The 24896-nt window shown below is 39.5% G+C and overlaps 1 protein-coding gene across 2 annotated transcripts in view; it reads right to left on the reverse strand.

Annotated features, from left to right (window-relative positions):
* Positions 1-24896, reverse strand: part of ST7 (suppression of tumorigenicity 7) — a 133306-nt gene that overhangs the window by 49121 nt on the left and 59289 nt on the right. For both annotated transcript variants that reach the window (XM_015628383.1, XM_015628384.3), the window contains exons 2-4: positions 13906-13988; positions 4709-4868; positions 444-498 (exon numbers count right to left, since the gene is read on the reverse strand). In XM_015628383.1, coding sequence (XP_015483869.1) covers positions 444-498; positions 4709-4868; positions 13906-13988 — 298 coding nt within the window. The remainder of the gene's footprint in view (positions 1-443; positions 499-4708; positions 4869-13905; positions 13989-24896) is intronic.

Below are 24896 nucleotides of genomic sequence, written 5' to 3' on the forward strand. Positions count from 1 at the left end.
GGAGCAACGGTAGCTGAGCCTAAGACAGTAAAGATGTGGGAAAGTACACAAAGGAACTTGGTAACACATATTAGGGAACATCAAATATTAGGACTCCATGAAACCTTTATGGAATTCATTAGGTTTTTTTGTTATAATGGATTTGAACAGAATTGCTGCATTAACAACAGGTACAACACACTTAGGTTACTCCATATTTTTTTTTAATAAGGTTGCCAAAAATTGGAGAAATAACAAATATTAGACAAATAAGAAAATGTATCAGCATGAATTTAAATTCCTTTTAATTCAGAAACATATTATGAATTACAGAAAAACCTGACATGAGTGCATGTATCCACAGTTGATTTTGTTTTTTCATCTCTTAAGTTAAATTAAAGAAAAAGCAGTTAAGCTCCTTAAGCCGGTACTATGCCTGAAAAATGTAATTTTGCAGCACCTACCGATTATATTCAGCTCCTCTGAACAGATTTAAAGGATTTCGCCAGACTTTGCATTCTGGAAGAAGCAGACATACACATAATGAATCTCTCCCAAATTACAGTGGTACTTGAGGTTTATAAAAAACATCAGTTACCATACAATGAGCCTTATTGAATGGCTTATTTTTATAGGTGCAAATGAAAAAACCATCAAGAGCACTGAGATGAAAGTAATCAGACTGTTCCTTCTTTCTTAAATAATAATTTAATTATAAATTAGTGTCAACAAATGCAATCATTCCAGACAAATAACCACTAACAAAGCCCCAAATGCCACATGAAAAGATAATACTGATTAGTTCCAGGACTCACATTTACCATAATGCAGAACTGAAGAGGGATCCCACTGGGTTATTGCACTGAAAAATAGCAATTAACTCAGTCCCTATGGACTTGTTATTTCTCCAGAAAAACATCACTGTCCAGTTAATGCTGTAAATCACCATGAATCTCAGCTACAGTTGCCAAATTTAATTCCTCTTTAGTTTGTGAAATAAAATCCATGGAAATATCTGCTGATCTTACTTAAGATATAAGCAGATGCTGAAATTGATTGGCAGAGGAAAGTTGATTGCATTGCAAAGGTTTCAGAATATTAAAAACGTTTTACAAATTTTCCTTGGGGGAAAAATTGTGAATTTTTCACACTACAAGAAGTAAGAGATATGGAAATCAACAATGTAATTTAAAGCAAAAATTAAAAAAATATAATCAAATTGTACAGCCTTTGAAACAGTGAGGTCTTGATTCTGGATTTTCCTTTAATTTAACACCAGATTTATTCTCTTAATTTCAACAAAGACAATTCACTCCAGTGAAGGTGAGACCAGAATAGATTCCACTATTTGCACAAAGACTCACTGAGAGGCAGCATGTCACTCCATCTCATATCTGCAACTGGATGACCCCTCACATGGTGCTCTGCAGAAACTCACAGCAGCACTGGCTCTCCAGCATTTCACTGGGTGCTTTCCACTAAAAATGTTAACCAGCACATTTCTCCCTACAAATTTTTGTTACATCATTTATAAAGAAATCAAACCAACAGTTTTCTGGCAGAAGAAAGAAGCCTTTTCTGGCTGAAGGGTGTCCCTATGGTAACAATATGTCTGTTCCCTTTATGCCTGTTCTGTTAGAAAAAGTACTGAACAGCAAGTCAAGGCCTCCTCTTCTCATGGACATAGCTCCTACATCTGAGTATGGGGCTACAGTGACATGGACAGAAAGCATTTGACATAAATTATTCCCAGTAACAGAAGAACACCCTCAGCAACACAGAAACTAGTGAAGGGGAATAGAAGGTGGGCCCTCAGTTTGCTGCTTACCCAGCAAGTGCATGGAACAGACAGGAACAGGCACGCTTTAGGGAAGAGTGTATCTTTCAAGTACCCATTTCAGCAGGCAGCTAATATTAGAAAGTTCCACTGGTTTACTCAGCAGAAGTGCTTGACTGACATTCAGCTGCTCTGTTGTGCAGCCAGAAGGTATGGCTGTTTGACAAGCTTCCATCTGACAGCTTTTACATACTATTACTTTCAAACCATTGTAAATATTAAATCAACATCAGACTCCTCAATTCCAGACGTATAATTCAATGTGCTGACTTACTCCCTTTGCAACCAATGAGATTGGTAACAACTATGTGATTGCAGTGACACTTTTTGTTCTTATTTGAATTCAAGTGGTTATGCTTTATCCAAAGCATGAAATATTTTGGCACTGTAGCTGGGAAAGGTTGAACTGGAGAACAAAAAGGAGAGGTGAAGAGGGCCTTTTATTACCATCTTCATGTCCTGGTGATGCTTTGGCTGTGTGGCTAATTAAATACGGTGTTCTGTAGTTCCTTTTGTCTTGGTATTTGCAAACACCATGGTCTCAGTACAACATCATTTTTCCTACCTTTCTCAAGGCAAAGGTACCGACTGCAACATTCTACCATAGTCAAACATCTACACAGGAACACGTGGTGAGCCAAGAGAAAAAGCCATCTCCATCTTGTTGAATAGCAAAAGAACTATCCCAGTGTTAATGCATGGTAAACCAAAAAGGTTGCCTTTTCTGCTACATTACAAATAACATAACTATGTCCTTATTTTAACCTTTCAGAGGCTTTTTCCATGATCACTTTTTGAGCACTGATACTTCTCTGAAGGCACAAATAACAGGCTACCCATTAAGACACACTGTCCAGAGACACCAAGAGCCTCTGTCAGTGTCAATGCACTGAAAGCAAACACAATCCTTGATTATTTCTTTGCATCAAAAATGTCAAGATGCTTGTGTGAACCTCATTAGTCAAAATATTGTGCCTTCTGCTTTAAAATGACAGGAGTTATTTCAGAGCTACTGAAGTGACTGAGCACACTGATGAGTGCACACAGGTGTTCCTAAGCCATCCCATGCTTTCTGCCAGTTCACCCAAATCTAATATCCTGGGCCATGCAGTGCTGCTATTCACAGCCTCCCTTCAGATGAGAGTGACAGCAGCTGAATTTGCTGTGCTATATGGAGGCTTCCTTGACTAGACTTAGTCAGTAAATAACAGGTTTTGTGAGGCCACCTACATTATTTAACATGTAAGTTCAGAGCTAATTTTTGTTTGCCTGTTTTCATGCACACTGAGGAGTAGAGATAAAAATTTCTCAGGTACAAACAAAGGCAGCTCTGCTGTAGAACATTTTCTCCATAAATTAATTTTTTTCCTTTCATTCACTTTTCTTCACTTGTAAATTCTGATATATTCTAAAGGCCTGCAGATGAAATAAATTTAATACAATTGTAGTTGATTCTAGGGGCACATCCCTAATTGATTTCCAATATTAAGATTATGGCCTGTAAGCCAATCTAGGGCAGAGACAGATAAGCTTCGTTTTACAGATGAGGAACACAAACCCAGATGCTCCTGCCCTGACTTTAACAGGGAGTATCTCCCACTCAAGCCAGAAGCAATAGCATAACAGCATTTTCATCACTTATGGGCTAATTTTTCAATTCATTCTCCCCAGGCAGCTAAGACACCCAACCAGGGACACAAATTCCCCTGTGGCTCCTTCAGTCCACAGATTTCAGTGCTTGGGGGGCTGATTCATTTTAGGCAGGCTGGTCTGTCTCTCAGAGGAAACATGGCCCAGGCAACCAGGCACCTGATTAGTGCCTCAGGCTTGAATGACTTTGGGTCAGACACCTTCACTCCTTGCACGGAAACCTGTAGGAGCTGTGAATGCCTGGAAGCTTGTAAAAATCAGGCCACAAACGCCTGAAATCATGCCTCCTAAACTGGAGGCCTTTTAAAAGAGCTTGACTATGTCAGGACTTGCCCAAAGTCACAGATCAAAGCCATAGCAGAGTCAGAAACAAAACAAGCCTTTAAGCTGTTAAAAGTCACCATGCTTCCACTTACTAAGGTGGAATCCCAATGTTGTTTACATACTACTTACGGTATCTAAAAAAAAACAACAAAAAAAAACCAACAAAAAACCAAGTGATGCAAAACCAGATGAACATTTCTGACTTCTTTGTCTGATTTTTTGTTTTTTTATAACTTTGTTATTACTAATTATTTCAGCAAAAATACTACCTGCCTTGAGAATCACAGAATCTGAAAATTGGTTGAGCTGGAAGGGACCAGAGTGGCTCACCTCACCCAACCTCCCTGCTCAAACAGGGTCATCCCAGAGCACATGGCACAGAATTGCATCCACACAGTGCTGGAATATCTCCAGGGAGGGAGACTCCACAGCTTCTCTGGACAACCTGTTCCAGTGCAAGTTCACCTGCACAGTAAAGAAGTTCTTCCTCATATCCAGGTGAAAGCTCCTGTGCATCAGGTTTTGCCCACTGTGTTTTGTCCTATTGCTCGGCATCACCGAGCTCCATCCCTTTGACACCCTCTCTTCACATAGACACCGATGAAGTCCCCTCTCATCTGTCTTTTCTCCAGGCTGAACAGGCTCAGCTCCCTCAGCCTTTCCTCGTAAGAGACACTCCAGCCCTTTGATCTCTTTGCCTCTCTCTGTCCAGCCCCTCCGCTGGACAAAGGACACTGCAGAAAGGCCACGTCCAATTTCGCGGGGCTTTCAGAACAAGGAGAAAACAAATGCATTAACCGCGCAGCCCGAGCAAGACACGGTCTGTGAACTCGGAAGGACGCAGTTCGCGATGGATGAGGCAGCTCAGCCGTTTCGTGGGCCGGAGCAGGAGCCCGAAGGCAGCGCGGCGCCGCTCACCTGAGACGCTCTGGCGGTTCGAGTCCGCGTCCCCGCCGGCGGCGCTGGCGGCGCTGGGCGCGCTGTTGTCCACCCCGCCCAGCAGGGGGCGCAGGTGGCTCACCGAGACCTGCTCGATGAAGGAGGTGCCGTACTTGCGGAAGTACCACCACTCGAAGATCTGCAAAGCACACACGCCGTCAGGGCCGCCGGCCTCCGCCCCGACTCCCTCCCGACTCCAGCCCCCGACTCCAGCCCCCGACTCCAGCCCCCGACCCCAGCCCGCTCCCGCCTCAGCGCTGCGCCGCAGCCCGGCAAGCGAAGGGGCAGCTCCGGCGGGCCCGAGGCCTCCTCCCCGCGCACCCCGGCTCCCCGCCCGGAGTTAACACGGGGGAAGTTAAATGTGACCCGACTTCAAGTGGAGAATCTCAAATCTTGTCAACGCAATTATTTTCAATTTGTTTTTTTAAAAAAACAAATAACCTCAAATTATTTCAGCTGTTAGGCCTCTTTCTTTAAATTGCCTTCGAGAACAGCCCCCACCTTCCCCCCACAACCCTCACTCGGCCCGGTATCAGCCACGCCAACAGGATGCTGCAGTCACGGGTGAATCCGCCTCGCCTTGCCTCAGCTCCCTCTACAGGGAACCGGAGGTAAAGCAGATCGTGTTTCCCCACTAAATGCTTTAAATGCTTCCAAAGACATTCACCAAGTTTAATTAAAAAAAAAAAAAAGTTAAAAAAAAAAGTTAAAAATTCCAAACAGACTCCAGGAAGCTGAATCCTGTTCCTTTGAGCATTTTTCTCCCCCTAGCTGAACTATGTTTTATTTTTTTTTACTGACTCCAAATTAATTTTATTTTCAGGCATTTGGTTGAGCTAGCAAATAATAAAAAACCTCTATTATTTACAGAGCTCTACTTGGAAAATTATTTCACAGCCTAAGAGAACACCTTGTAAATGAAGTTATACACATAAACATATATTTGGTATTTTCACCACAAAATATATTACTCAGTAAGAATACACATATTTCAGAAAACCACATAAACCTGGAAATGAAGACTATTTCATATAAATATGGAAAAGGTTTAGACTGTAAAAATTGTAAAAAAACACATGCTTATAATGAATAATAACTTAAGTTGCACTTGAATCATCACCCAAACATCTACATATTATGGGAAATAAAAGCAAATCTAAGGAGTTTGAGAAATTTGGCAGGACTTTGTAATAGTGATTGCACTAATAACTGGGAACGAACGATCTCCCCCCTTTCCATTTTCCTCGGTATCTCCATGTGTTACACCAGTACTGAAAGCTTTGATAAAATCTCTTGCTACTAGGCACAATCAACAGTAAGGGGAAGGATTGTGGTCACATCTTTGCCACCATCAGTGTGCTGTTGGGTGGGTTTTGGTGGGTCAGCCAATAGACAGCAAGCTCTGGAAGGCCTCTTCAGGGTCTGCCTGCTCCAGGAAAGCCTAGGCCAGGCTTCACACACTTCCTCCTTCAATATTTTTTTTTTATTTTTAAGTTCTCTTGACCTCTTTATATAGTTGAAATTACTTCTGTCTCCATGAGATTGGATTGTCTGTAGACAAGACATACATCTTACTGCACCCCCTTTAAATTGGGAGGGGGAAATAAATTTTCTGACATAGAAGGAAAATGTTTCTCCCCAAAAGATGCTCCCAATGTGTTCAGCACTGGGACTTCCCCTAAATTCCAATGTGTTGTTAAAGCATCTAGAGGATTCATATCGAAGGACTCTATCTGCACAGGAGTGAAAGGGAATTAAGCTGGTATCTACTTGAGATGAGTTCACACAAGATTTCATGGCAGCTCTGGAGGTCACTCCCCAAAACAATCTAATGCAGTTTCTGGGAGACATCAACAAGAAAGAATGGAGCAGTTTGATGGGGAGAAGATAGAAGGACTATGTGAACACATAGCATTTGGGAAGATAAACAGATGGTCACAGAGAAACCAGAGCATCAACATATTCCTGTCTTTGTGAGCTCTTTCCCACTCAAGTCATCAAAAACCCACACAGCCTGGACAGTTCCTCCTTACACAGATTCTGAAGTGCATTTGCCTCTGTTCTGGTTCCACCAGCATGTGCCTGCAGCAGCACCCAGGTGTGAATGGCAAGTGCCAAGGACAGAATGCTGCTGCAGTGTCACTGAACACTTGTTCCACACTGCCGATAGGCTTCACCTGGCATGCACCACTGCCTCTGAATGCTGGAGATGGTGGATAGGGAGCTGGCACAGGTTTTAGCTGCTCTCATGCTCTTAGGCACACCACACTTTATAAAGGGCTTAAAGTTTATATCTTATGATTTAAGAGAGCATCATAAGCATGTGGCTGACCATAACAGAAAGGCCATAAAATACAGTCATAGATCTGCTGTTCTATCTTTGCAAACCTTGGAACAAATCAAGGCACAAAAGCCACAGTTCTACCTGTCCAAAGTCTCAGAGGTAGAGGGTGTTAGGAATGAAACATTATGATATTGCACTGAGGCAAGGGACACTCAGAATTTCACTACAGCCTAAGTCAGGGACTCAAGCACAGCTGCCAGTCTGGCCATGCAAAACTCAGACCACATCTAACAAGCTTCGTACTTTCTCTAAGAGAGGAAAAAAAAGGCTTTGCAAAATGTGCTAACAAATTCCTGCTCATTATTTCAATCATGATCAGCTTTTAGATGAGGTCAGTAAAACCCAGAGAGGGAGTGAATAGCACAAAAGCACACTTGAGCCCACTTGTCCTGCACAAATATATACCAGCTGGAAAGCTGTCACACTGAATATCAATGAAACTGAGGGGACAATCACAAAGAATGTACATATATATAAATGTAGTCTTTGCTACAGTTCAGCTGAGTGACAGAAACACACATGTGACACAGCTGTAAGTCTGCCTCCTTAGACTTATAAATACATTATTTATTTTAAAAAATGGCATTAAAGCTCTTAAATTGTTTAAGGCAGCTTTAAAAAATATTTGCTATGTTGAATGAATCCAATGCCAGAAAATATCAACCAGATTTCAATCCATATAGTCTCTTAGAAATTAAAGCCATAAATCATCATCATCATCAGTTTTTGCTTGGAGTGATTTGTTGAGCATGTATGAGGAGGTAATCTGTAATTTGGTACTTAAGTCAAAACAATAAATTCTCTTTAGAGAATTTTTGCATCTTTCTCAGACAGCATCATCTGGTTTGAAACCTGATTTCTATAAATCTAATTTGACTTCTAACTGCATCATCCATTTGAAAGCCATGCAAAGTCAACAATCTTTTGACAGTTCAGCAGATGAGAGATCATCTGACAGAATAAATTACTATTAGGATTAATTACCCATTGGCAGAGATCTGAAGTAGAAAGGAAATTAATCAGAAAGGTAATTTCTGCACCACTTCTGAAAGAAAAAGCCACCTCATTTCTGTCATATACATACAGTGGGAGGGAAGCTCATCTTCAGTGATCTCCCCTTCACAGCAGTGGCAAATTTCTTGGGGGTCTTTCTAGTCGTTTCCTGTGCTTTCAAACTGAATCAGATGAAAACATCTCCAAACCCTCAAGGGATTTTTGGGACCATAATATTCACAAGTTAAAACCTGTTCTGAACATGTCCAGCGTTGCATGTTAAGAAATGCAAATTGGAATTTTTATTTTTTAATCTGGTTTAGGTATTGCTTAATATAGGAGTATTTGATTTTGGAGATGTTTTCTTCTTAATACACTTCTCTTCCCCTGTGCAATGAAAATGTTATAGCCATCCTCTTCTTTTATCTTTGCTCTCACATACAAACAATCCCAGATACTTTTATTTATCTCTGTAGTAATGAATATATTCTGCATCACTTCTCTAACAGATCTGATCTTCCTTCACAGTTTTTCAGAACAGATATTCCATTATCTATGTATTAATTCACAAGGGATGGTTTTGGTGCAATGGCTATCAATGATTTGAATTGTGCTTTTCTGTTTCTCATATCTGAGAAGCCATCCTCTCTTAGAGCAAACACTCTGTCATTCCCTCCTAGAGTTTGTGTATGGAGTCTTCAACTGAAGCAGCGAGGGATTTCATTTGCCAGCAACTTCCACAACTCAGATTTCTCTTTCAGCCTTGTAATGAGACTTTCAGATCTCAGAGGGGTAGATCTGGAGTACTCTTCAACCAATCTAATGGGTTTAAAAGAAACTTACTCTCTGGAGGAACAGCATAGTGATAGTAAGGCTTGATTCCATGGTTAAGCCTAGTTTATAAATAAAAGGGACCACAGCACAGGTTTAGCTCAAGTAATCCATGCTGTTTGTTTGCTAGCACCTGTGTCAACTCTCCCAGGCAATGACTGCAAATGTTCTAGGTGTATTACAGCCCAGGGGCTATTTCCAGTAGACAGTATAGAAAAGGTCATCCATGTTTTGGGAGGCAAGAATGTTTATTCATATGAGTGCGACTATACAATGCTACCTGCCTTTCAACAAAGCAAGCTGCTGGTCTGTTTTATTTAGCTGTCAGAAGTAGCCAGTGACTCCAGGAGATCCTCCAGTCCTGCCCATCTTGGATCTAGAAAACAGCATGCCTCTGACCATGCTGCCTGTGGTCAGACATGATGACCTAATGACAGCCTTGAAGGATAAGCACCCCCATTCCTTCTGGATTAAATACACCCACTCAGCATCCTCTTAGACTCTGCTCCTGGTTACTGAACCCCCATTTGTCTTATCTCAAAGCGTCAGCAGGAGAACATACATGCAGTGCTAGTGGGCATCACATTCAAAATTAATAGCTATTTACTTCATCCACCTCTGGAAATACAGAAACGCAAAAGAAAATAATATACTGCCTGCATTAAGTGTATTACTTCTCTCCACACTGTGTAGACCCCACCTAGTTATAATATCATTTTCTTGACTGTGGTCTGGGTTACAGCCTACCTTCCAATAGATCCTTCCTCTCTCATCTGCTCCTTGGTACGGGTTTTCAATTTCTTAGGAACTCCCTACAATGATTCTGCCCTTACTGACACGTGAGCCTTCTCTGAGCAGAGCAGAAACTTTGAATGGTTACCATGTACTGCTTTTCTGCCCACAAAGACTGTCCCTGCACAAGTGTCAGACTGTCACAGAGTCTGTGGCAGCACCCAGAACTCAAGCCACGCTTCTGCCCCTCTGCAGCAGATTACACAAAGGTAGTGAAACAAGCAGAAGATCAGTTAGTATCTACAGAAAATAAGACAAGCCCTTCTGTGTTACTCAGGTCCTGTACTGGCACCATTGGCTACAACAGGCTGTGACTGACAGTATGCTACGTACTTGGGCAGTAGCAAACAGCCCAGCTGCTCAGTGCTAGGCAGCGTGTAGACTCATGCTCTATCTCTGTAGGCTGGCTTTCTAATTCTTGCATCTGAAAGGCCTGGTATTTGTTCATTGCAGAATGTTTTTCATTGTATAGAAGAGGACACTTACTACTGTCCCAAGCTCAGAAGTAGAATAACGAGGAATTCTTGGTGGAGATTTAAGTCTGAGGTTCACTTCTACCTGTGCTTTGTTAGGACTGAGACTCTATAAGTTTGCAGTGCAAGTGCCTCACACGCTTGCTGAGCAACTTTGGCGATAACTGCATGTTAAATATGTGGCTTTATTTAGAAATCTCAGTGGCATTTACACAGTTCTAGTTCACAACATTTATTGGAAGTCAGGTGTGTTTCGTGACCATTTTATTACCCTACCTGTGGAAAACCTCAGCCTCCCAGACATTGAATACAGTGCAGCTCATTGTATTCTGTGAGACAGCACATTGTATTTTACTGGATTAAAAGTAAGTGTGGTGGAACCAAGTGTCCAACACAGTATTTCTAATGCAACTGTGGATTAAATCTTGTTCTTATTTTTGATGCCTACAACAGTGCATGGATGAAGTGAATATTTCAACTTCTCAGTTTTTAACTATGTGCTGTAGTCAAGTAATGGTTAAGGAAAATGCATACTATAGAAAAGTATTTTCTGTACAGTTCTGATCTATAAGAAATAAGGTCTGAAATCCTTGCTTCAGTTAAGTCACATTGCCTACAGCAAAGATAGAATTTTACCTAAAGAATTAGAACAAACTAAGAGACAAAATAAGACAGGAGTGTAGTGTTTTGTGAAGGAGTAATGTAGTATTTAATTGCCCAAACTTTGCATTCATTGTTTCATGAGTTAGTAGCATGAGTTAGGAAAAGCAATCACTTTCCCATCAGTTGCCACACTTATGAAATGATGGAATTTTCCATTCTTTCATAACCTGTGGTGCTGTGATTTCTCCTTCTGATTAGGAACTGCAGCCAGCTGATAATGGAAAGAAATCTGCCAGCCCATATGGTGGAAAATTCCAAGCAGTAATAGTACATCTAGTCTAAAAAGTACCCCAGTGATGTAGATTTGACAAGGGAATGTTTATTTTATAAAGGAACTTCACTTTATACCATTAACAGGACTAAGAATCCTTTAGAACTGATGGTGCTGTGTAGTCTGATGTAAGGCAGGCAATTCATCATGTTACTAGTGATGGTAAACAGCGTGTAAAACTGGGCCACTAGTAAACAGCAAGATTAAGAAATAATTAAGCTGAAGCACACTTGGGCTAATGAGAGGCTAGCACTACCTCACTAGAACTTAATCAGCTATCTTTTCTGCTGTGTGATCTGTTCAACTTGCAGTTTCTTCTTTCCATGACCACATCTGCTTAGTTCTTTTTTCATTATCAAATTTAGAGAAAACATATTCTTCTCAGCACCAGTCACTACAATCTGGGGTTCCTGGCTGTTACCTGCCTGTTACACATATACTTTTTTCACATTTAGGAAGGTGAACAGCAAACAACAACTGATAGCAGTAGTGAAGATTAAAAAAGAAAAAAAAAAAAAAAAAAAAAGGCTTTCTGTCTGATTTCTGATTTCTTTGTCTACACCTCCATTACCTCACTGTTTCTTCAATTTGTTCATAAATAGACTTTTTCGTGCAATACTAAGGGATTTCTTTTGGTTAAGGCTCAATCTGATTTCTTTGTGAAATGTTTCGATTGGTGTCCTTTTGCCCCTTCTCCATATCTTAGTCTTGAGTACTTCTTGTCACTTCCTTCTTGTACTTCCCATCAAAATACAGCACTTAGAAATTTCTTGCTCACAAGTCGCCTGCTGAGCTCATTCCTCAGAAACTGCCTTCATGACTACAGTATAACATGTACCTAGATTCACAATGATGAATTTAGTTCCACGTAAATTAGTCATTCTTCAAAGTTTTTATTCCTGTTTGATTCTGTAATGAAATTCAATAAGGCAAAAAATAAACTGTCTTTGTCTTGCCACCTCCTCCTGCTGTCTTTGCCTTCTAGCAACAAACACGTAACTGTGTCTGCGAAAACCATGGTATTTCTCTCCATCCTTCTCATCTTGGTGGTGGGGCCCAGCATTTTCTTCTTTCTGAGTGACAGTGCTGAATGTAACATTGTTTTCCTCCTGTACATTTGAGTGAGTTCTGCTGAACTGAATCCAAGTCTTACAGGTCTGGCTCCTGCTCATATTCTGAAAGTTCTGTTGATCTCTCTGGAACTCTGTCCTGTGCTTTGGGGCTCAATCTATACAAGGCTGATGAATGCCCAAGGTGCAGACATTAGGTAATTGCCTTCTGCTATGAGGAAACTCAGAGCAAGCACAGCAGCAGTGCACCTGCTGCTTTATACCCGAAATCATCTAAGTGATGAGAGTCTCACAGGCATTAAGTAGTCAAGGATGATCATTTGTTTATCTACATCAGCTACAGGCGATGTGGAAGTGAGAGGTGTGGATTTCCATAACCAAACTGATAGTGTTCAGGATCCTAGTTGCTTTCATGTTTCTCTGAGATTAGTAGATCTGATGTGAACCAGCCTCCAGCCTTGTTTCTCTGTCTCTCCTCTTTCCACTTACCACTGCAGTAGCTTGCACATGGTCTTACTGGTGCCCCCATTACATGCCTAGTTTGGTGTGGTGAAGGAGGGTCTATAGCTTGTGTACAGCAGATTTTAAAAACGTACAACTTGAAAGAACAAGACTAAGACTAAGACAAAGGCAATGATTCCCTGAGGAGGGGAAGTGGAGAGGGAGGGGGTGATCTCTTCTTCTGGCTATCTAGAGACAGGTCTCATGGGAATGGTTCAAAGTTGTGACAGGGGAGGATCAGACTGGACATCAGGAAGAATATCTTTACTGAGAAAGTGATGAAACACTAGAACAGGATTCCTTGAGAGCTGGAGGATGCCCCAAGCCTGTCAGTGCTTAAGAGGTGTTTGCAGAATGCCCTCAAAAACATGTTTTAACTTTTGGTCAGCCCTGAAGTCATCAGGCAGCTGGATTAGATGACCATTCTGTTATATTCTGTGTTATGCTATACTATTAATTTGGGTAAACAGTAAGCCAACTCTCAGCAGTGAGGAAACAAGAACAGGCCACATACAATAATACACATGTACACCCTGTTAGTTCTTATATTTTTAATCTCCATTTGTTTCTAAGAAGATATTTAATAAAACTCAAAGCAAATGCTCTGCTTTGGACTCCTGCATTGTGATACTATTATGATTCACTCCACTGCATCAATTTACATAAAGAAGCCCTCAAGAATTACATATGGGAGGAGGGCTTTTTAAATGATTTAAAAGTACAGACATGTAAGCAAATAGGCAGACACGTACTGGGAAAGACTTTAGAAGTGAAGATCTGAAATAATTATCCCTTGGAATCCTGGCACCAGAACTGGTGTTTCTCTAGCAAGTCCTGCTGTATGTTTCTGAAAGGGCTGAGATAGTTGGTACCTTTCCTCCTCTCCCTTTTATTGGCCTTTATAATTTCTGTAGTACTTGTCAAGGAAGGCACTTAATGTGCAAACACTTGTTAAGAATTACTGTAGGGCTGTTAGTGAGTCATATTGTTCTTCAAGAATTTTATCTTCAAAGATACAGCACTGAAACTTCTTTCTTTTTCATTCCCACAGAAAAAGACAAATGTTATGTGTTGCAGAATTGTAAGTTAACAGAAGAAAAAAAGATACCTATTAATCTGCATGAAGCCCAAAATACAATTCTGGATATCAAAATCAAATTCTAAAGTGATATTAATAGCTAATATATTAAAGATATTTAAGATATAGATATATAGATAATTAATGATGTAGTACTTACCAAAATAAGTCCCGAGATTAATGAGGATGTGCCTGTCAGGGCAACATAGAACTTGGGGGTTAATGTGTTCAAAAACATACTCACTGAAAAAGAAAAGAGAGAAAACCATGAGTACAAGAGCAGGACATGTTCTCCATGTGTCCCTTCCTCCTCACAGCTGCAGGTAAGTTATTACCTTAGCTTTGACAAAAAAGACAGTTAAAATAACACCCTGTTCCATCTGCCTAACATGATAAAGTACAGCATTAGACTGTCACATGCAGAATTTTGTTTTCACAACAAAGCCAATCACAAGGCATTGGAAAACAGTTGCACATGTCTGGGACTTTTCTATTTCAGTCAGTGATCCACTGACATAGAGTTTAGGATTTTCATGATATATGGAAAACATTTTATTATATGCCTTTGCTACTCAATTGCAGTTAGAAATCAGGGAAGTCTATCTCAATGTCCTGCATTCAAAATTGTCTCAACATCCTGTAGATCTTGATGAAGTTTTTTTAAGCTTTTTACTTCTCACTACCTTGGTTCCTCATTTACAAAGTAGAACATAATTACATTTTCCTAATTCATTCTACTGCTCCAAAGCTGCTAAACCACTCAGTATGACAAGAGTGAATAAATTATTAGAAAAAGACCTAACTAGCCTTCTGTTAGTAAGAATATTCTTATAATTATTCTTATAATAAAAGAAAATCATGATAGTTGCCTGGATTATCTGAAATCCAGGGCAGAAGAGAAGTCAGATGAGCAATTCCATCTGTATGGGCTTCTGGAAATCCAAAGGGTTTTTCTAGTCATATCCCACCTTGAGAGCTGCTGAGCAAATCACCAGGTAATCATGCTCATCTCCCACAGAAAATTCATGTGGCTGGCCTGAAGAGAATAAAATATTCTAGGGTTTTGATAACTCTATGGAAGCTACTAGAGAGAACTGGAGTTCCACTAAATTCTAGATGTTTAAAGAAAACACAACATTCCATCACTTCCATCTTCCACAAATGAAAACGTTCCCTTAAAGCACATAAAGGGTTAGAATACCTTCTGTAAACAACCCTACTGGTCTCATCCTTAACCACTGCCAAAGAATTTCTCATACATATATACATTTATATGTATACACACACACACGTATTTGTATATGTACATCCATCCAGGACTGCAGAGAGAACTGACAATAGTTTAGCAGGTAAATTTAAAAGGCTTGTAGCAAAATACTAGTCATTAAAAAATATTGCTAAAAGGCCTGGATATGTAGGTGTGAGGCCCTCAGTTCATTCTATTCTCTTTATAAATAATACCTAGCAGAAATTAAATTATATAAAGCCAAAAAATGAAGAGGAGACAACAATAGCAGAATACAAACAATCAAATATATGATTCACTTTCCAAGACCACTTAAAAAAAAAAAAGTTTTTAAAAAATGCATCACTAAAAGAGATTAAACTCTACAATTCAGCTGCTTTGTTTGGGTTTTGGCTGCTTATTTTCTGAGCTGTTTTTTTTTTCCTTGAAGAAGCTTAAAGTGTTAAAATGGAACTGTCCTTTCCTAGTCCACTGGAGTGGCATTAAGCACCAAGCTGACATAGTAAATAATAAATCTGGTGGTTTTTAATGTCATTATATATTTTCTTTCCCCAATGCATTGGATGCCAGATTCTCAGCTAGAGTAAATCAGCACCACATTCTCAAAACTGCTGTGTGCAACACAGGTACACTGTCCTTCTCCCTCCCTCCCTCCCTCCCTCCCTCCCTCCCTCCCTCTTTAGGACTATAAAAGCAGGCTTTGAAACAATAGTCCCTGCTTTCTTCAGCCACAGCACCTATTAAGTATGAAGAGGAATGGAGGGACTGAAATAGCTTTGGCTTCACCAGCTACTGAGACTCTTTTAGGAGAAACATTCCTCATTTTGGAATGCAAATGTAAGCCAGAGACATACACAAACTATGTTACTGGAGAAGTTTCAGGCTGCCAGTGAAACTACCTTTGCTTAGGTCAAGATATGCCTGAGAGAGAATATGCTACAATGGGATATAGATGCCTGTGTTCCACCTTGTAACACAGCGCTACTGTAGTGCCAACGATAACATGAAAAGCCAGGCAGCAAGAGACTTTACAGAGGAGGTTTCTCTTCCACTCTCCCACCACAGCTTCACAGATTATGGAATGCTGGAATTTTTTTCTAGCAAAATTTCCCATTACTCTGGTGGTAACTTGATTTCCGATGTCGTGAGCCATCTAAGTCTACTGTGAAGATTCCACACAAGCATTGAATAAGGATACAGTCTATTTGCTTTAAATATTATTACTGACTTCCAGCCATAAAAATTGTTTTAGGAAATACATCCCCACTTGGAAAAGCCCTCTCAACAAATTAGCTTTAGAAGCTCATCAGTGGAGTACATTGAATAAGGCTCATAGGAAATATTAGCTTTCCTCTGTCACCACTCTTTTACAAGCAATATATACTGGTTTATAGAGAAGCTCTCAGATGTGAATGGAGATTGGATTTTATTTATCTGTAATTTCCACAAGTATTACTGCTTTTTTCTTTGCACATATACTGATCCTCCTTAATATAGGCTGCCGCAGTTCTTCACTTTTACAGCTTAGTCAGAGGAACTCTAAGGGTGAACAGATATGGTGCTGGATGCTTTTAGATTTTATGTGCCAGACTCCCAGATAATGGAAATAACTCAGTAGTTTTGATACACGCTCACTCAATGACCAGAGCTGTTTATCTGGACTGTATTTCTCTAATCCTTTGGCCATTCTTTTTCCCACTCATTAAATATAAGAACTTCATTATGAAAAATATCACCTTTAGCCAATTATTAGCTACTCTCCCAGTTCCTTTGTCTCCATAAGTACTATTAACAAAAGGTAATACTTTCTAATAAGAAACATATCTCCAAAACAGTAAAACTAAGCATTTGTGGTCCGACTATTTTTATTCTGAAGTCAATGAGAATTCAATCATCATTTCAGTGGAAACTACATCAAGGCCTAGTTCTTATAATAATTAATCTCAAGAGTAAAAATCAATCCACTTTTGCATTGTGATAATATATCATTATCCAAAAGGGAGCATTTCTTTACAGTCAGCGTTCTGACATTGTAGAAATCACTATAATATTCAGCATCTCCATCTCCCAGTGGAATTAGGGCTCCTGAGTGTGTTGCAGTAAACTAGAGCCATTAGCTAATGCTACCTGTTCATCTACCTAAATTTGGATAGCAGTATTTTTCTTCTGTATTTCCATTTGATGATGCAGCAGGATTGAGGAGCAGAGATAGATTTCTGAGAAATGTGAGCTGAAGACAATAGCAGATGACTGCAGAATAAAGAAGCAAGGTAGAATCACCACCAAAAAGTAGTGCTGTATGTCATTTCTTCTGAATTCCAGTGTATGCCTAATTATTTCTGTTCACAAAGGGAAGATGTTGCAGCTATTCAGTTCAGAATACAATCTCTTGTCTGTAACTTGGTAGGACTTAAAAAGGGCAAGTAATGAGTATCTAGACAAAGAAACTTGCCTGATGTTCCTACAGTGGCAGCTTGTTTGAAACTACTGTTCAATCCAAATTATTTGGCTTTTGACAGTGAATGATCTATTTTAGGTGTGTTAGTACAGCTTGTTCTGTATTTTTCTAAAGAAAAACAGCATGACCTAATAAATATAAATTCTGTCTAAAAAAGCCAAACATATCTACTTATGAGAGACTCCTGGCCTTAGAAATATCCATTCCCTCTTTCTTCCATTCTCTTTATTGCTTTCATTTTAATAATACTTGAGACATCCAGACAAAGGCATATTTACATTTTCAGAAGTGCCTAAGATACACTGCTAAGTCATTTCATCCTTCTGTATACTATCTAGGGAAGGACTGTTATTTCATTGTTAACTGTGGACGCTCACAGAGATGAATTTACGTCCTATTCAGTTCACAGCAGACAAGTTACAAAAGTAATATCTAACATTCTCAGTTGAGACTAACCAAAAGAGGTGATTGAAATGTTTTTGAAGGCAGATGCCATTTCATTCCTGTTACATATATTATTCATTTGCAATACTTGTGATTCATTCTGAACCGGGGAGTAAACACAAGAGGAAAATCCGGGTATTTTTCAAGTAACAAAATCCTTGAAACATGTAAAATGTATCACTCAAGATGATAAAAAACACTGTTGCTTTTTAAATTTCTTGAGGCACTCAGAATTCAAGAATGTGAGGAACCACAGTGGAAAATAGTGGGGTTGAACTGCTGAAAATATCATATTAACTGCTGCATCAGTTAATTATATTAGAAGGTCACTAGGGGAGGGAGCACTGCAAACTACCAGCTATTCCCACATGCAGGTCTACTAAAATGACAGCCCCATTACCTACATCTGAATGTGAGGTGATACAAGTGTACAGTAAGGTGCAAATAAAAATTTAATAGCAATGTAACATAAATCATATACACAAACAGATCAAGCAAAGACGGGATGGTATAATTTATGGCACTTCTTTGTTACCTCAAAATGCAGGTAAAATTATATATATCTCAATAACCTTGTTAAATAAAAATATTATGCATAAATAATATATAAATTAACTTACATAAATAAATAAAGATATAACTGGGTACAGCAATTCATTTTGTAAGAGAAAATTGCCAGAAAACATATAAAAGTTTATAGTACATAGCCCTTCTATTTGAGTCTCTAAGAAATTCTGCTGCACTTTCTGCCTCTGTAATATTTGCTTGGTATCCAGACTGATTTAAACTCGTTTAACACCAGTGCCAAGAGCCCCAAATCCCTTAGACAGAGGACATACTAAGAAACGTATCGTTGGAGACCTTTGACACAGCTATTTAATTTCTTTTCACTGCAGCCAGCCATTCAGGCTGCTGTTCCAACAGGGTACAGAAGACAGGGCAGTGACTGTCATGTTTCACAGGGGCCTCTGCTTGGATTAATGAAGCTCCTCAATTCAGTGGTAGCAGCAATGAAGAACTCATCTACTAACAAAGTGTCAGCAAAGAGGGCAAAATTAAGTTCAATAAACTTCTTTTACTAAATGTATAAACTTTCCCTCTCTGAGTATGAAATGCTGCGTATTCTTGACTTTAATTGAACAATTTGTACCTAAACTTTCTGAACTCTCAACCCCTCCCTCATAAGAATGTTGCCTATAATTTACTTTTCAGAAAACACACTAGGAGCAGGCTGAATTACGCATTATATACTATGATGGTCTCCAGCTAAATATAAATACAAATCCCATCAGATTTAAAGCTAGCACAGAGTATTGTCTCAGAAAAACCAAAGCACTTTTACCAATTACCAGGACTTTCCCTGGGAAGCTACCAAAGATTTTTTTAACTTCTTAAGACTTCTTAAAGACACTACCAAAAAAGTAAGCATTCAAAAGTTTCAAAATGCTGCAGAGAGATTTTCCATTTACTTATTGCAGATGCTATGTAGTTTCCTTCTTTTGTTTAGATCTGTTTTCAAAACTTGAAAAAATTTCTCAGGCAGAGACAGCTGGTGTCTTACCTGTGCACAAGGAAATCCAGATTGACCACTCACTTTGTTCAACCATCCAGTCCTGTCCTAAAGGCATGAGACTGAATGTGAGTCACATTCAGATGCCTGGAGCCTGTGCTAATGGCCAGGGGTCTATAGCTCTCAGTTACGGCTGGATCAGAGCCCAGGTGAGAGAAGATGGTGATGTACCAGAAGCCTCCTGTTCAACTCTGATTAACGACATAATCAAAGTTCTGCCCATACAGATATTTCAAATGAGTGAAATAAAACTTTCTGGACTGAAGACCACCATACTCTCTCTTCCATGTTTCCACATCTTAAATGCAGGTTTTCCCTTTCAATAGAATAACACAATAAAAAGGGAAAGTGAGTGGGGACAGTCTTCTGGAGAAAATTTGGGTATGATGGGAGAGGAGAGGCTTTTAGCCAAAAAGCACAGCCCAAAGAGAAGAAAAAGCAGATGGTAGTAAACACAGGACCAGCTGCATGTCAAAAACTTTCAGGTTCATTTACTAATAACTGAAAAACAAAGAGTTTGAAAATGGTGACTAATATTCTTTCCACTTTGCAACCCAATTGCCCACTGAGCAAATTATATCCACCACAAAACACTGAAACAAATCTTACTAAATTCAGTCCATCTCTTCCCAAAAAATTGTTGCCTGAGGATTGCAAACAAATTTGGCTTAATCATTCTTCCCAGCATGCTAACATGTTAAATATCTGAAGGCCAAAGTGACACAATGATCTGTGCTGGCTTGCTTTTCAATGCCAAGTCTATATTCATATTACGATGTCCAAAAGTTACTGGATTGATCAAAACTATTGTCTCACCCCTAGCAGGACTTAGTCTGTGCTGGCTGTAGAGCTTTTGGGACTTAACCTCCTGCAACATTCAGAGTGCATTAGCCATTCAGCCTGTTACAGTAAGTTTGCTCATCCCCACTGTAGTAGTATACAGGGAAATGTAACTGATAAGAGATAAGAACCAACACAGAGCTGAGGGCAGAAGGGCACACAGGTGCATCAAGGAAACCAGATCTGTGAGACAAAAAAGCACTTAAGACTCTATTGTGACTTGGGAAGGGAAAGAGAAAAGAAAACCAGGTTAGAGGTAGACTAGTGAAATACAGAGATGGGTTAAAATAAAAATTAAAAAATGGAATGGCAATAAATACTATCAGGCATGAAGATGATAGAGGCAAGAACAGCAAAAGAAAAAAAAAAGACACAAGAAATGACTCACGCAACATGAATGTAAACAAAGGCTATTTTTACTTCAGCAAGAGATGCTTTGCATGTCAGAAGTACCTTTTCACTGTGAGAAATAAGACTCCCAACAATAACAGCTTTGGTCATTTGGGAAGAGATGGTGTCCAGAAGTTATTCCTTGCTATCAAATACACCCCAAAGCCTTTTCTCACAAACTATTAAACCCTTAACAAAAGGTGCTACGAAAGGTTCCCATTCCCAGCTCTATTTTCCCAGAATGTCCTGCTATGGTCAACAGCTACACTGTGTCTCAGGAACAGAGAGGTTAGACAGACAAAAATTGCACTATAACTATACCCCAAAGAAGATATTTTGTCCTGGGAGTTTAAATATTAAAGCAAACTTAGTATAACTAGACCCAAGCATAGTATTTTGCTATTCCATTTGTCTGAGATGATAAACTCCCTACCCTGGATTTGGGGAGAGTAAAACTATGAAGAAAAGATCAATTTTCCTGAATGCAAGCCACTATTATAATGCAAATTTTCTGTCACATAGTTACCCTTGCCAAGGGACAGGGACATTTGCTCTTGCTTTCACAATGCAATGGTGACACGAGTTAATTACACAGCTTCTGTTAATTACAGAGCATGCTGCATGAACACCAAGATTTACTGATAGTTGGCAGCAGAAACCCTTCTAAAAAAAACCCACCCACCTCCTCCCCCCAAACCAACAGAACCCCCACAGCATTTTAATTTAAAGAAAACGAGGGAGAAGCCACTTCCCTTGCAGCCCTTAGCTATCAGGGACTGAACTACTGTGCATTTCTTTATGACCATCACTGTGTCCTAATGCTAAAAGCAGACTAGCAATATTAATAATGTACAAGCGGAAAGGAAAGACTTGGTCAAATAAAAATGAGGCATCAAGGATGAGCAATGATTCACTGAGTAGATTTTTACAGATGTGGATGCATAAAGTCATGTTGTTGCTTGGTTGTTAGTCAAAGTCTCTTACAACGCTTTCAGCTTTAATTCTTCTAAAATCAGGTTCTTGCAAATTGATTTGAAACACTGTCATTATACACATCTCCCCTGCAGATTTAGTTTCAAGAATCATGAATCCTTGTCTTAGTTTTTACTTCAGCATTGCACTGCATGAGGAAGCGTTCTCAGATTTGTGATGGATGTCTTTGTAGGCAGAACCAGTCCAGATTCTGGAGAGAGCACCTTCACAATTAGGTTTAGGTTTCCTCTTCTAATCACACACATACCAGCATGTGTATCACCGAATTCCAAAACACAAAAGCAAAGGAAATCCTGATGGGATGCAACAGCAAATGAGGATAAATTCCCCAGAAGTCTCTCAGGAGACTGCAGAGTATCACTATGCAGAGACATCTTCTACCTTCTCTTGGATACACACTTGTAAGAGAAAGCAGGAGTAGGGCAAGAGTATGGCTGTTGCACAGTTTATCAGGTAGATGTTTTAAAGTCTTTCAGGTCTTCAATTTAGGGTGCACAGCAATTGGGCTCTACTGAAAATCAATAGTAATGTATTTCATTGCAAAAGTGTACTTAAACACTGCAAAAAAAAACAACCTTATTTACCACTCTGCAGCCCAAAGTGTTCAAAGAAATCCCTATTTCAAGATTTCTCTTAACATCAACTAACCATTCATGTAACTGAACTGACAGATCTTTATCCAGTTTGGACAGGCACTCTTTGCAAAGTTAAACACACCTGTTACCTTAACTGCTGATTATTCTGAGGCATTACACAGATTTATGTGGTTTAGCCTTTCAAAGCTGTATTAAAACAAAAACCAACTACTAAACCTAATTATCTAGAGTCATTTAAGAAAATTAAGGGCTTTTGTTCCAACTACTAGATCCGTACAGCTCTCTCAATGGAAAGGGTATGTTTTGGCCTCTTCTTTCATGCAACACTCAGGGAGGTAACTGCACCATTAAATCTTTTTTATGTTAGTTCATTAGCTATGTAAGGAATACCCTAAACTAAAAATTTGCCACAGTGATTAATTCCAATGCCACAGATAACAAAGGCTAATCTACTCTAGAGAGACAAACCATACAAAGTTTTTACCAGCATTCCACAAAAGAGAAAATATCTCATGGGTTCCCATTGTCCAGGAACCTCTCTTGGAAGAGCTATTCCCATGCTAAGACCAAAGAGACACATGAACAAAGCACCCTCAGCTGCCCTGCAGCCTCCTTTTGTGCCTCCTTTTGTTCCAGGCAGGATTTGATAGAGCACTAAACCAACAAATATGAGCAGTGCTACACTTTCCATCCTTGCTTGTGTGTTGCATTCCTAGGCATACAGACAGGAGCACCATGATTTGTGCAATAAACAAAATTGTCTCAGCAATGAAAAAAATCAGAAAACTGGGCTGAAATTTGCATATTGAAGAAACATTTTTTTTTAAAAAAAAGTTTTTTTTTTCTTTTTTGTAATTCTGGAGAAATATTCTATTCCAGACATTTCTGTTCGAACCTTGGCAGCCTGACGCTATATAGTAAATCTATTTTGAGAGTCTCTAAGATGCTGATCTCTTTGCATACAAGAAACTGCAAGGTGCTTCTTGGAATAGAGGTGACTAGAAAACACTTTCATAATTAGAGCCGGCAATGTCATGAAAATTCCCTGGAGATCTACAATAGCTGATATCATTATCCTGTCATTGAAAACTCATCTACTTACAAAATCAGTAAGATGTTTGTGCTTTTTTTCTCCTACGAGAAATTACAACCCATGTTAAATTTCTATATGAGGCAGGGATTTATATTTTTTCCAGTAATTGATGGCCTGGGTAATGTGGCACAAAAATAAAGGGAAAATGATTTTTCCATCAAGTGTTATTCATTATTGCTATCTATCTAATAATCAGCTTTCCACTTCAAAATATTCTTAACACTGTGTGACTCACACAGTAATTGTACCAAAAGAAAAAGAAGACAAGGCAAGTGGAAAAATTTTACCTCTTTGCCTCCATTTTGGGGTATTTCAAATAAAGCACAGCAGCAGGTTTGACAAGTACTGTATAATCTCCATTGTCTACCAGTCTCTTGGGATACCCAACCTTATTAAAATGGAAAAGGCTCTACAGTAACTCTGCAGACAGAACTCCAATCTGCATTCAGGACCTGACTGATGATGAGACGAAGTCAGGGGGGGAATTTTGCATAATAAAGATTTTCAGTAGAATGAGCTCTAGAGAAAGAATTTCCAACCAAATGCAAAGCAAATGATGGAGTGGGGTTTGAGGGAGCACCTCTCTCACACAGACTTATGGACATATAGCATGAAGTTAGACTTTTAAAAAATTATCATCTTGTGGCTGGGGTGGTCCTCCTGTCCCCCATAGGCAATGAGTCTCCCCAGTGCATTTTCTCTAAAGGTCCTGTGTGTCTGCTAGACAAAACCAGACTGTCCACAGTTTTAAAGTGTGCTTTGTTTCATGAGAAGACAAATTAAATGCCACTTAGTCTACCTCATTAACAATAATGATATTATTTGGTTTAGCCTTTGATGAAATCCCATGAGAAAAGGCAGTGCAAGACACCCACTATTTTTCTTATTGAATATTTGATGGTTTTAATTCCAAACATGATCGTGGCTGAATTGTCTGTAAATAACTGAAGCAGCATTCAGTCCAAAAGTCTTCTTTAATTTTCCTTTCTTCTGTTCAAAATTAGTGAATCTTTTCAGAGATTCTCCTCATACAGGTAAGAGGGACCACAGGAGGGGTAGGGGGAAGGACTTGCAGGCAGGACTCAAACTCAGGAGTTCAGTTTTCCATTCTCTAGGGCTGATAAGACCTGAGCACATGTGGTGGTCACTGCTTCTGCTGATTTCCAAACATGACTGAGTGCTACTTCATCTCTGCACCTGGTGACGACCAGGGAAGGTCATTGTGATGGGCTGTGTGCAAACAGAGCCCATCAAAACGCTGTGGTTTCCTTGCATCTGCTTGTTCCTCTTCTGGTCACATTAGTGTATCTAGGACTAGTGACCATGGCTATGCTAATCCTGAGATGCTGGTGGCTAATTATGATAATCACTGCTTTGAAATTTTTGCTGCTGTCCATTAATTTGACCTATATAGATCACCCTGGAAAAACTGTCTCTAAAGCTGAAACTTGCCATGTTTTCTCTAAATGAAGTACCAAAAGTTTCTAGGGGTTTTTTGGGTAGGGGAATGCCATGCAAAAG

This window comes from Parus major, chromosome 1A (genome assembly GCF_001522545.3).
Source record: "Parus major isolate Abel chromosome 1A, Parus_major1.1, whole genome shotgun sequence".
NCBI lineage: Eukaryota > Metazoa > Chordata > Aves > Passeriformes > Paridae > Parus > Parus major.